Source organism: Gossypium hirsutum, chromosome D04, assembly GCF_007990345.1.
Source record: "Gossypium hirsutum isolate 1008001.06 chromosome D04, Gossypium_hirsutum_v2.1, whole genome shotgun sequence".
Taxonomy (NCBI): Eukaryota; Viridiplantae; Streptophyta; class Magnoliopsida; order Malvales; family Malvaceae; genus Gossypium; species Gossypium hirsutum.
In genome coordinates this window covers 57857389-57869794 of record NC_053440.1, presented here as the reverse complement: position 1 = coordinate 57869794, position 12406 = coordinate 57857389, and the positions used below count along the sequence as shown (strand labels likewise).

Sequence of the window (12406 nt, the reverse complement as noted above, 5' to 3'; positions counted from 1 at the left end):
CATAATTAGCCCAACTTATTAATATAAAAAAATAGAGCTAATTGCATCAAACATCTCCAAATTATGACTCTCATTCTACATTGGCTCTTAAACTTCAAATGTTCTAATTATCGAAACCATTTTTTGATAAAACAAAAAATTTAGTTGTCGACTTAAAAACGAAAATTGGGAGTCGCTACCAATCTTTTATTGAGGTGTGATTGGATCACCTAAAAACGGCTTTGCTCTACGAGTTTTAGAAAAACGGATCCGGGAGTCAGTTACGTATGAGGAAGGATTAGCACCCTCGTAACGCCCAAAAATTGGTACGTAGTTGATTAATTAGTGTCTTAATGTCGAGAGTTGAAAAACATGATCCTTAGTAAAACTTAAAAAAAACGTTACTTATTAAAATTCTTCTCATTTCGGAGCAAGAAAATATCTCACCCAATGCGTTAGGGCACGATATTCTATTTCCTCAAAAATGAGTTGTCCAAAATACTCGTGTAATAAAATTTAAAAGAATATTCATTTGTTTAAGATTTATAAAGAAATCGTAGCCCAATACATTAGGGCACAATTTCTCAAAATTCTAAACATTAAATATTTCCTTTATTATTTTTTAGGAAAAAATTTTCGTCTCGAAAAATCAATGCGTCACATCCAATACGTTAGGACACAACATGTTGAATTCCCGGTAACAAGCTTTTATTTTATTTGATTAAAAAGTATTCTCGATAATTAGATTCAACGAAGAAAATTGGAACCCAATACGTTAGGGCTCAATCCTTTTGAAGATCCTGAATACGAGTATTGCATTTATTTTTGAAGTTTTCTATTTTCATGAATTTGAATGAAATTGATATAATACTTCATTAGATGTGTGCATAAATACCGCATTAATAAATGACAAATATGGATATGATAATATGAGCATAAATAATACAAGCAGTAGAAATAACAAATCAACATCGTGCAATATAACAAATAAGTAGATAAAGATTAAAACATTCTTTTTTTTAAAAAAAAAAGAGAAAATAAATAAATAAATAAATAACAAAATGTACATAAGTGAATGAATAAAGAAAATGAATAAAATTATAAACATAAAAAACATATATACATGCATGTTAAAATCATGAAATATAAAATATATATATATAAGTATGTATTAAAGCATTTACGAAAATGAATAAAAAAATATAGATATATATGTATATATATATAATATAAAAATATGTGTTAGAAAAAATATATAAATATATAAATATATATGTACATGTACATGTACATATATAAGATATAAAAATAGAAATAATGATTACATTATTAAAATTAATTAATTCCCTAAAAAAAGAAGGGACTAATTTGAATTGGAAATAGAAATTTGGGGCAAATCTGTAAATAAATAAACATTAAAGGACTATATTGAACACGCAAATAACGTAAAGGCGCTGGAAAGGAAATTCTCCCTTCTCCTCTGAAACGGCGCCTCTCAAATAGGACCAAGTTGAAATTGAAAACAAATTAAAGGAGCGAATTTAAAAAAAGGAAAATTCAATTGAAAGAACATTAAAAGGCGAAGGGGCTAAAAGCGAAATTTACCCCTCCGCATAAAAACACGCTGACCTGGGGAGGCCTAATGAAACGACTCCGTTTCAATAGGCTATTTAAGCCAAAAACAACTTCAAAAATTTCATTTTTTTCCATCTCTTAAAAAAAAAAACCATAAAACCTCTCAACCCTCCCCTTTTCCTCCGGGCATCGGCCCAAAATCCGGTGAAGGAATAGCCATGCCGGCCACCGGTCACCGGCGACGGCACCGCCGTGTGTGGTGGCCGAAAAAAGGAAAAACTTCTGATCCGGTCCTTTCGAAACCCCTAAACTCAAATCTATCCCCGAAATCTTCAAAATACTGATGAAAAAAAACCTAAAATCTCAAGAAACCTTTCGGTTTCCGGACATCTATCCTCGGAGACGACTACCTCGGCCGTCCACGGCAATCCAAGCTCAAAAAGGTTGTTTCTTTCTTTCTCCTACTTGTTTTATTCGTATGTAGATAAAAAAATATAATAATAACAGTAGATTAAAGAAAATAAATAAAAAACCGTATACGTCAACCTTTTGGATTGATTTTTGCTCTCAGTATCGAATTCTCTGTCTTTTTTGTTGTGAAAATAATCGTTTTTTATTGATTTCGAATCCCTTTTTACAGTATCTTTAATGTCTTTTTATAGCCATAATGAAACAATATAAAGAAGCAAATCTGTTCATATCGATTTGATTTTGCAAATCTTCGATTTTCTTGCCATATACTATTTCCTTTCTTGCTGTGCAGGTGAAGGCGCGTGTGGAGATTCGGCTCGTGCGGAGGACATGGTTGCGGCCCGAACGTTTACCCCAGAAACCCTAGGGGTTTCTGCAATTGTTTTGGGCCACTGGGTTTGTAATTTTGGGACTTGGTTTTATTTCGGGTTTGGGCCATGTAGGCATGCTGTAATTTGGGCCTTTTATACTCGGGCAAAATCGGGTATTACACTAATAATTACATCCCTAAATTATGAATGCTATATTAATCAGATCCTTCAATTACTAAAATTGTTTAACCATTAAATGACATGTCAAAACTTATGTAGCATAATCTAAAATGAAAATTTTAAGGAAAAGTAAAATGTTACCACGTAACTTTTAAAACTAAACACTAAAAATAAAGTAAAATCGAGAAAAGAGAGAGTGAGCGCTAAAGCTTTTGTAAAAGTTTCAAAAATTTCAAAATCAAAATTTTTACAACATTTATTTTTCTTTAAACTTTTCGTTTTAAACTACGCCACATAAGACTTGACATATCATTTAATGGTTGAATTAATGATTTTAATAATGGAATGACATTATTAATATAACATCAATAGTTTAAGAATATAATTAGGATGTTCTAAAGTTTTAGACCACTTTAGAACGAATGTTATAATTTGGGGATGTATGGTAGAATTAACCCTAATTTTAACCAATTGAATTTAGAAACGTGTCGATCTCAACTAAGTTAAACCGTATATGATCAAACCCAATGGGGAAGAGAGAACCTGACGTCATCAAAACAATTCTAAAATTAACCGTTCAATCCAAAGCATAGAATCTCCAAAAACCTTCACTTTTGTTTTCCTTTTTCTCATTTAAATATCAGTTTCTTGGCGCCACAATTTTCACATCGTCTCCCTCTCTTTTAGTTTTCTTATTTTCCCTTTGATTTTCATTTATCCTCCGAAAATCTCTCAAAATTTCTTCGTTCTTGTGAATTCCTGCTTTCAAATTCAAGTAAAGTCTCTCTCTATTCTTCGATTTTTTTTAGAATCTCTTTTTTCTTCTTCGTTCTAATCTCTCTGTTCTACTTTGAATTCTTGTTCTAATATCTTTATTTTCTTCTTTTTGTTTTTGTTTTAAATCTTTTGATTCTTTTCATAATCATTTTTCTTCGTTCCCATACCTCTCTTTCCAAGTCCGGTGAGTTTCTCTGATCCCTTTTTATTTTTATATTTGCTTTTTGCCATGGTTAATTCTTCGTCATCTTTTGTTTCTTTACTTTTGAATTCATTCATGGCTGACTCAATTTTTCTTTCTTCTTTTTTTTTTGTGTTTGAAAATTTCCTGGCCAAATTTATTGAAGGTATGTGCACTATTTTTTTTGAAGATTTGATTCTTTTTTTGGTTATAAATTGCTGATTTAATCTATCAACTTCTTCGAACTCAGTTTTATTTTTATTTTTTTAAAAATGTTATAATGCGATATATCCTTTTGAGATCATCATGTGTTTATTTAAAAGAAAATTATGTCAAATTAATTGGTGAATTAATGAAAAAGTTGATTTTAGTGTTGAAAATACGTATTTCAAGAAATTGAAGGATTATTAATAATTAAGATATGGTAGAGATTAAATTAATAAAAGAAGTGAGTCAAGAACACAGTACAGTACAAGAATGTTCTAATAATTTTTCTTTGAATTTGAAATTGCTTTTATGTTTTTATTGCGCCATTTGCATTAGGTCATCAAAATTGTTAAGTCATAGCGGAAAGCTATATGGGGAAATTTTAGATTTCCTCAAATTTAAAATAATTTGATTTTCTTTTTTAAAAGATGACTAATAATATGGCTCGAAATATGAATCATTTACAGGATTATGTTTTCATAAGTGTGTGTTAGCATAAACGTGATTACGTGAAATAAAAATATTTTTTAAATAGAAAAAATTCGAATAACATATTAGCATTATAGAAAATACAAAATGGTTTGTAATAATCAAAGCAGCTATAAACTTGATTTAGTTTTTGATTAATTAAATGAAAGCGTAAACCATCCATGAAGTCAAATATTTGAATGCAATTATAATAGTTTTATTTTATGTTATTTGAATTTAGAGTTGAATATTGATATATACATTAATTTAACATATTAAGAAGATCATGTTCTCATTTATGTTGGGATAGGTAAAAGTGTGTTGATTATATTATAGTATGGATTTGTGCCTTAGAAATACAAACCAATGTTCATTTTGGGAGATAAATTTACTTAAATTATGTGATATTAAATTAAAATATGATGTGATATATTCACATAATTTATTGTAATTTAAAGAAATCGAATACAAATTAGATATTTTAAAAATTTTACATCAAATTTTAAATTAATATTATATTTTTAATTAAATTCGTCTCATAAAATTACTTTTTTTCAATTTGTTACAAAAAATTTTCTCTAATAACTTGTTTGTTAACAATAATTTATATTTTTATTCTTTTGGGTGTTAGTGAAGTCGCAGTTTGAGGAAATGAGCAAGACAATTAAGCTCTCCGGGTTTGCTTCAGCCATAACAGTCGACGAAGTGAAGCAATTCCTCGAGAGCTACACTGGTGAAGGAACCATGGAGACTGTAAAAGTTAGTCACGAAGAAGGCTCGAGATCTTTCGCCAAGGTACACAAGGAAGTAGCCAAGGGGCAGGCAGCGGGTTCGCCCCCTTGGCTGGATGGAAAACATTTCTTTTAAGCCTTCTCCTAAATTAAAATATTAAATTTAAGTTTAACTAAGTTCTTTTTAACACCCATTTTTTAAAATTTTTTTTACCATTTTATCTCCATCCTTTGAATAAAATTTCTATCTTCGACTAGGTACAATTCAAAAACTTGGAAGATGTGGAAAGTATCTTGTCGTGGACCTCAAGTCAAGCACTTTTGCACAACAACTCTTACTTGAAAGCCTGGTCATTGAAACACGATATCATCCCACAAAAGCCCAAGTTTGATCTCCACAGCATTGATGACTTGGTGTTACATTTTGGTAGTCAAGCTTCAAAAGACAAATTCACTGTGCTTTGGAACCAATCTCGTGTTTCGTTCAAGTATGGTAAAAAATTGGACAAGTTGTACTTCTTTCTGTCTTACAATTCTGTCGATTACAAGCTCGAGCTGTACAATGACAACATCTGGCAGATGGTGTTACATTATGTTCCTGATCAGACCAAGAAATGTTTGCTCATTCAGGTATGTTTGAAGTCGATTACTTTTAATTTGGATCGGTTTCTTATTGCCGATACAAATAAACATAAATTGCTGAGCGAAAAAAGTTTGACATAATAATTTATTTAGCCTTTCAATTTTACAAAAAAAGTCATTTAACTTTTTATTTAATTTTCGCTTCTTTTAACTTTAAAAATATGTTTGTAAATGAATGGATAAGTTTGACAATTTATGTGGATGCCACATTTGCAATTAATGAATTGCTAACGTGTTATACACATGTGCTGCCATGTGGATGTTATGTCAGCAAAGTTAATAAACGTTAATTCTTTTAATTCATTTTGATGTGATTTGACAAACAATACAAGTTTAAAAGCTAAAAAAGATGAAAAGTTAAATAAAAAAGTTAAATAATTTTTTTTATAAAATTAGAAGATCACCTTAGGATGAATAAAATGATTGTTTTTTTGTTAATTTTTGAGATAATGTGATATTAATGTAAAATATGGAGTGGCATTTTTAAGCGATATAATATATTTACGGGATCTATTCTAATTTAAAACAGTAAATTTTTTAAGCTAGAATGGGTTGAGTGAATATGTAATATCATATTTTAAAGTCACATAATTTAATTAATATTTTTTTATTGAACTATTATGAAAATGATAATTTTACTATTTCTTTTAATGTACAAGGACATGATTTTGCTCATTTTAAAAGTATAGAGAGGCAACTATGGGACAAGTAGTACTGTAATTTTACACCATTGTCGTATATAACTAGATTTAAGCTGTTTTTAGTTTGGAGATTAGACATGGGTATTACGAGTAAGTCATGAGATTTTTGTGCTGTTGGGTAAATATTAAAAAAATTAAAATAAAGTTGAAGATGTTGTATTAAAAGATATTATAGAAAAGGTCTAATTCCACTCTCAATCCTTGTATTCTTTATATATTTAAAATTTAGTTTCTTTATTTTTAATTTTAAGAATTTAATCTTTCTATTAAATAGTTAATTTAATAATTGAAGTCAAATTAATATGAGTATTTAGTATTTTAGTTATGCCACAATATCATGGGGATTATAGACTTTTTCCGCCATTCATTTTATATTCTAGTTACTTGGAGCCCCTAGGATCTATGAAAAAGATCTATCAACTGCTCTCAGCTCTTCCAAGGAACTCACAGACGATGAGCAATGGGTCAGGGAAGTAGATTTTACACCAAGCCATTGTATTGGTCAATCATTCGCCATGTGCATAGAGCTTCCTCGATCAGTTCAGCTCCCAAGGTTTGACACCGATTTTTATTACAAGAAAATCGAAGACAATTTCGTCATCGAACCCGGCTCCCCATTTTCATCCAACACCGATCTTGTCCCCATAATAACCCCACCAACAGGCTTTGATTTGCCTTACAACATCTTGTTCAAAGTGAATGCTTTGCTCCAGCACGGTTACTTGCCTCCCACGGCACTTGATTCCAGGTTCTTTGAGCTTGTTGATCCCTGCAGGATAGAAACTTTATTCATAGAACATGCATTGGAGAAAATGCATGGTCTCAGAGATTGTTGTTATGATCCAGTCAAGTGGCTGAATGATCATTACAAGGAGTATAAGGCTGATATGCGTCCTCGACCACCCAAACTCGATGAAGGGTTAGTAGCAGTAAGGAGGATTCAAGTGACGCCGTCTAAAGTGTATTTCAGCGGTCCAGACGTTAATCTTTCAAACAGGGTCCTTCGTAGTTATATTAAAGATATTGATAACTTTATACTAGTTTCTTTCGTTGAAGAGGAGCTTGGGAAGATACATTCAACGGATTTGTCGACGCCGAGTACATCTAGTACCGATGGGAAGCCTAGTAGGATATATCAGAGGATATTATCAACTTTGAGAAACGGGATACTTATTGGCGATAAGAAATTTGAGTTTCTTGCTTGTTCAACTAGTCAGTTAAGAGAAAATTCCATTTGGATGTTCGCATCCAAGCCTGGGCTTACTGCTGATGATATAAGAGGACAAATGGGTCATATTCATGTTATTAGGAATGTGGCAAAATATACAGCTAGGTTAGGCCAATCTTTAAGCTCATCGAGGGAAACATTAGAAGTTCGTCAGGATGAAATCGAGATAATTCCCGACATTAAAGTTGAAACTGGTGGGACAATCTATAACTTCTCCGATGGTATCGGGAAAATATCGGCTAAACTTGCTAGGCAAGTAGCATGGAAATGTGGCTTGAGACAAACTCCATCTGCGTTTCAAATTCGATATGGTGGTTACAAAGGAGTTGTAGCTGTTGATCCCTCATCGTCGGTGAAGTTATCGTTGAGGAAGAGTATGCAGAAGTTCGAAGCGGACTCTACGAGTCTTGATGTTTTGTCGTGGAGCAAGTACCACACTTGTTATCTTAATAGACAAATAATCATACTTATGTCGACACTTGGGGTCAAGGATAGTGTTTTCAAGGCGAAACAGAAAGCGTTTTTGGCTCGATTGGATGCAATGTTGATGGATCCAGAAAAGGCGAAGGAGGCATTGGAAGGCATACACCATGGTGAAATTGTAAAGGTTTTAAGAGAAATGCTTTTGTGCGGCTACAAACCGGACTCGGAACCGTTCCTTTCAATGATGCTACGAACGATTCGTGCATCGAAGCTGCTAGATCTAAGGACTAGAACAAGGATTTCGATTGACAAAGGAGGAATTCTGATGGGGTGCTTAGATGAAACAGGGACACTTGAATACGGTCAAGTGTTTGTCCAATACTCAACTAAACCAAGCCAATCTTCGAGCGGCGACTTTAGGTCATACCAAAACAGCCATGTTGTTGAAGGGAAGGTCGTCATTGCCAAAAATCCGTGTTTGCACCCTGGTGACCTACGAGTTCTGGAGGCCGTGGATGCCGTCGTTCTGCATCACATGGTGGACTGCATTGTTTTCCCACAGAAAGGCCATAGGTATGACTATCCAATACTCAAATGCACTTTTCTACTTATTTACTATGTTGCTTGAGAATCATACCCGAATATGTATTTAATATTTCAAACTAAATAATTTGTTTACGTGATCATACAGACCCCATCCGAACGAATGTTCCGGAAGCGATCTAGATGGCGATCCATATTTCGTTTCTTGGGATGAAGATCTCATTCCCCCCTGCAGATATCCTCCCATGGATTATGGTGCTGCACCAAGTGCCCAGTTAGACCATGATGTTACCATAGAGGTATTTGCTCAAATCATATACTGAAAAAAGCAGTAAGCATGTCTTATAACAGTAAAATTACCATGAAAGCCTTTATACAAAGAGTAGATTGTATTTTGTCCCAAATATTAAAAATAACAAATTAATTTCTATATGTTAGATTAAAGAGTAAAGCAGTCCTTTTTATTAAAAATTACATTATTTGTACTGTTAAAAACTTACATACTTGATAGAATAACCAAACAGTGATACATAACATGCCACGTGTATTTTATACTGACATACATGGATCGAAAGATTAATTTTCTCATTAATCTAATGTATAGGAACTAACTAATTTACCTATTATTTTTACTATATATAACTTTATTTCCCGGGTTTGAAGCGATATTCAATTATATATACACACTTATATGTGCAGGAGGTGGCGGAGTATTTCACAAACTATATTCTCAATGACAGCTTGGGCATCATTTCTAATGCCCACACGGTGTTCGCCGATAAGAAGCCCACAAAGGCATTTAGCGAACAATGTATCGAGCTTGCCAAGCTATCGTCCGTCGCGGTCAACTTCCCCAAAACCGGCATTCCAGCAAAAATACCCCATCGTTTACGCGCCAAAGAATACCCAGATTTCATGGAAAAGCCTGACAAGTTCACCTACGAATCACAGTCCGTGATCGGCCAGCTCTACCGCGAGGTGAAAAGCATCGAAGCCATGGTTAATACCGGTAAACACTTCACCAAGTCAATAGCAAAACGTTCGTATGACCCCGATATGGAATTCGAAGGCTTTCTAGCTTATGTCAATGATGCAGTTCATCACAAGAAACAATATGATTATAAACTAGCTAGCCTAATGCGTACCTACGGGGTCAAAACTGAGGCCGAGATCATTGGCGGTTGCATCTTGAAATTATCTAAATCTTTCGATCGGAAAGTCGATTTAGAAGCTGTAAATTTAGCTGTGAGATCATTGAGAAGAGAAGCCAAAAGTTGGCTCAATGAGAAAGCGAGTCCTAGTGTAGATGATGTGTTTGCAAAAGCTTCAGCTTGGTACCATGTGACATACCATCCAAGTTTTTGGGGTTCAAATGACAATGAGGCTGATCAAGAACATTTCATTAGCTTTCCTTGGTGTATATATGATAAGCTTCTTCAAATTAAGAGGGAGAAATTTAGGGAAAAGTCTTCGCAATATTCTGAATCCCTAGAAATTAAAGTCAAGAATGAGGAGTTGATTTCTGATGAGAAACCTCGTGTGGAGAAAATTAGGAAAAAGTCTTCACAAGATTTTGAATCCCTAGAAGTTAAAACCGAGAGTGGAGAATTGATTTCTTATGGGAAACCTCATAGGCAGAAGAACAGAGAAAAATCTTCTCGAGAAGAAGGTTCTTTAAAAGGTTCTAAAACCTTAGAAATTCTTTCCCCAGAAGTTAAAACCAGGGAGTTGAATTTTGATGGAAAACCTGACAGGGAAAAAATTAGGGAAAAATCTTCAAGAGATTCCTTAGAAATTAAACCTAAAGAAGTTGAAGAGTCCAATCTTGATGAAAAACCTAGTGGATGGAGTTTGTGTTCTTGCATGTAAATAAGGCATTTCAAAAGTCGTGCATGTCTGTGTGTCAATGGTTGAGGCTTCTATTTGTGCGTCTTGATGCATTACTATTGGCCTCAACACGTGAATTGTGAGATGTGTATGTTTGTAAATGAACTCTTTTAACAGTATATTTCTAACAAAATAATATTGAAGAAAAATTATGATTAAATACTTATTTAGTTAATAAATTACTCTTAATTTCATTACAAAAATGTTAGCGTTAGCATGATATTATTAATTAAAATTATTATTAATATTAAAAGTCATCATTTTGATTTCACTTTCATATACTTTGTTTGACTTAATTTTAATATTTTAAATTTATTATAACCAATTTCGACATAAAATTCAATGTGGGAGAATGTGGGTTCGAGGGTACCGAAGTGCACTATCCTCATATTTAGTAGTTTGGGAGGGCTATAGGTAATTCTATACATTATGTATAAAAGAAGCAACCTAGAAACTTGAATTTTTATGTTTAAATATATATATGAACTAAATAAATAATAAGTACTTTAACTATGAGTCTATGACCAATTCAACACATTACTCATATTGGCAATTCAAATTATAAACATGCATATACATCACCAAAAGACTTTGAATAAAAAGCAGAATTACAACATACTTTTCAAGGCCATCCTTCAATATATATTGTTACTCAGTAGACCATTCAGTAGCAAACCCCATATCATGCTGGAACCTTGCAACCGAATCGAGTGAAGAGCCAGAAGGGTTTCCGGGTTGGATCAAAGCAGGGGAAGTGATACTGGAATTCTCCGGCAATATCATGTGCAGCGGCGGTACAAAGTAACCACCGATCGGAATCATCTTGGAACTGGTGTTCATAGCATCTGATTGGAACTTTTTCATAAGAGAACCTAAACTATTCCCATAGTAAAACCCTGTGAGCGATTCCGTTGTCATTTTTTCCTCTTTTTTTCAACAATTTCACTCAAAAACCACTTTACTAAAAGCCCTAAATCCCAAAATCCTATGTGAAACTACACTGCGTCATTTTTTAGTGTTTGGTATTACTGTCAAAAAGTACTTTTAAAGAATAAAATGTCCATTTTAGACATGAGATTATAAAGTAACAAATATGTATTTAAATAATGTTCAAATTAGTTAATATTATGATATTTTAGCAAAAATATAAAAAATAATTTATTATAACTTATTGTTAATATTTTAATATATAATATTAATTTTAAATATTTCTAAGTAATTAATATTAATTATTTATTAAATTTAATTAGAATTATAAACTATATTTAAATTTTTAAATATAATAGTTAAATATTTGTAATTAAATATTGACATAATTGTATTATTTTAAAAATTATTTTTAATTTTTAATTAATGCTTTTAACACATTTGTATTATTTTATTTTAAAATATATTAAAGCAGTGTTACTAATGGGGATGCCAATTGATAACAATTAGCAGTTCACAATTGACTCCTGTCCACACTTTTAACTTTAAACATCCAACAAAACTTAAGATGCAACATACTATTTTATTGTCCTCTACCATTCCTAACATGTACATGTCAATTTGGGTTTTTTATATGTTAAATGGTGAAAATTTAAAATGTCATAAAAAATAAATTATCAATTTGGGTTTTATATGTTAGGCTTTATTTATATACAGAACAAGCATATCTAGAAAGCATATGTTTAGGTCATGCCAATTCCCGTATTTGATCACCATCCATCCAGAGAAAGGTTTCATGTTTTACTTACTTTTATCCAATAAACATCGACAGCAAAAAGCCATCATGCACATGAGAAATAATTAAGGAAGGTAAACTCGTACAGAAATTTAAAGAAGTCATTTCTCCATAGATATGCAAGGAGAATTAAATCCATAAAGTTTCTAAAGGGATGAACGTATAATATCCACCAACAGCAGCAGGGGAAATTTCTTTCATGCATTCACTCACATAACTATAAACCAACTAGTATTTTCTAGCACAGATATATAAGTTTCTGATTTTTATAAATTAACAAGTACCTTTCTTGATTCTAGATAATTTAATATTCCACACCAAAAACATCACAAGAGCAAGTTATAGTTGCTTGATTCTCATAGCAGTCTTCATGCAAAAC

The 12406-nt window shown here is 32.2% G+C and overlaps 1 protein-coding gene across 4 annotated transcripts; it reads left to right on the top strand.

Moving 5' to 3' along the window:
• The first annotated feature begins 3108 nt into the window (after nucleotides 1-3108).
• On the top strand, nucleotides 3109-10458 carry LOC121216010 (probable RNA-dependent RNA polymerase 1). 4 transcript variants are annotated; one of them, XM_041091093.1, is made up of 7 exons: nucleotides 3109-3291; nucleotides 3474-3477; nucleotides 4786-4944; nucleotides 5139-5510; nucleotides 6604-8447; nucleotides 8566-8716; nucleotides 9117-10458. In XM_041091093.1, the coding sequence occupies exons 3-7, from the start codon at nucleotides 4801-4803 to the stop codon at nucleotides 10284-10286; spliced, it is 3681 nt and encodes a 1226-aa protein (XP_040947027.1). In that variant the 5' UTR covers nucleotides 3109-3291; nucleotides 3474-3477; nucleotides 4786-4800; the 3' UTR covers nucleotides 10287-10458. The 4 variants fall into 4 exon arrangements, with proteins under 4 accessions (XP_040947027.1, XP_040947026.1, XP_040947025.1 ...); XM_041091092.1 differs by having other exon boundaries at nucleotides 4781-4944; XM_041091091.1 differs by having other exon boundaries at nucleotides 3109-3477.
• The last annotated feature ends 1948 nt before the right edge of the window (nucleotides 10459-12406 follow it).

Bases quoted from the DNA above. Each gene is read 5' to 3' on its own strand.
- LOC121216010 (XM_041091093.1), top strand. From the start codon at position 4,801: ATGAGCAAGACAATTAAGCTCTCCGGGTTTGCTTCAGCCATAACAGTC. The intron at 4,945-5,138 runs GTACACAAGGAA...ATCTTCGACTAG, and splicing joins GCTCGAGATCTTTCGCCAAG to GTACAATTCAAAAACTTGGA. The intron at 5,511-6,603 runs GTATGTTTGAAG...TTTATATTCTAG, and splicing joins AGAAATGTTTGCTCATTCAG to TTACTTGGAGCCCCTAGGAT.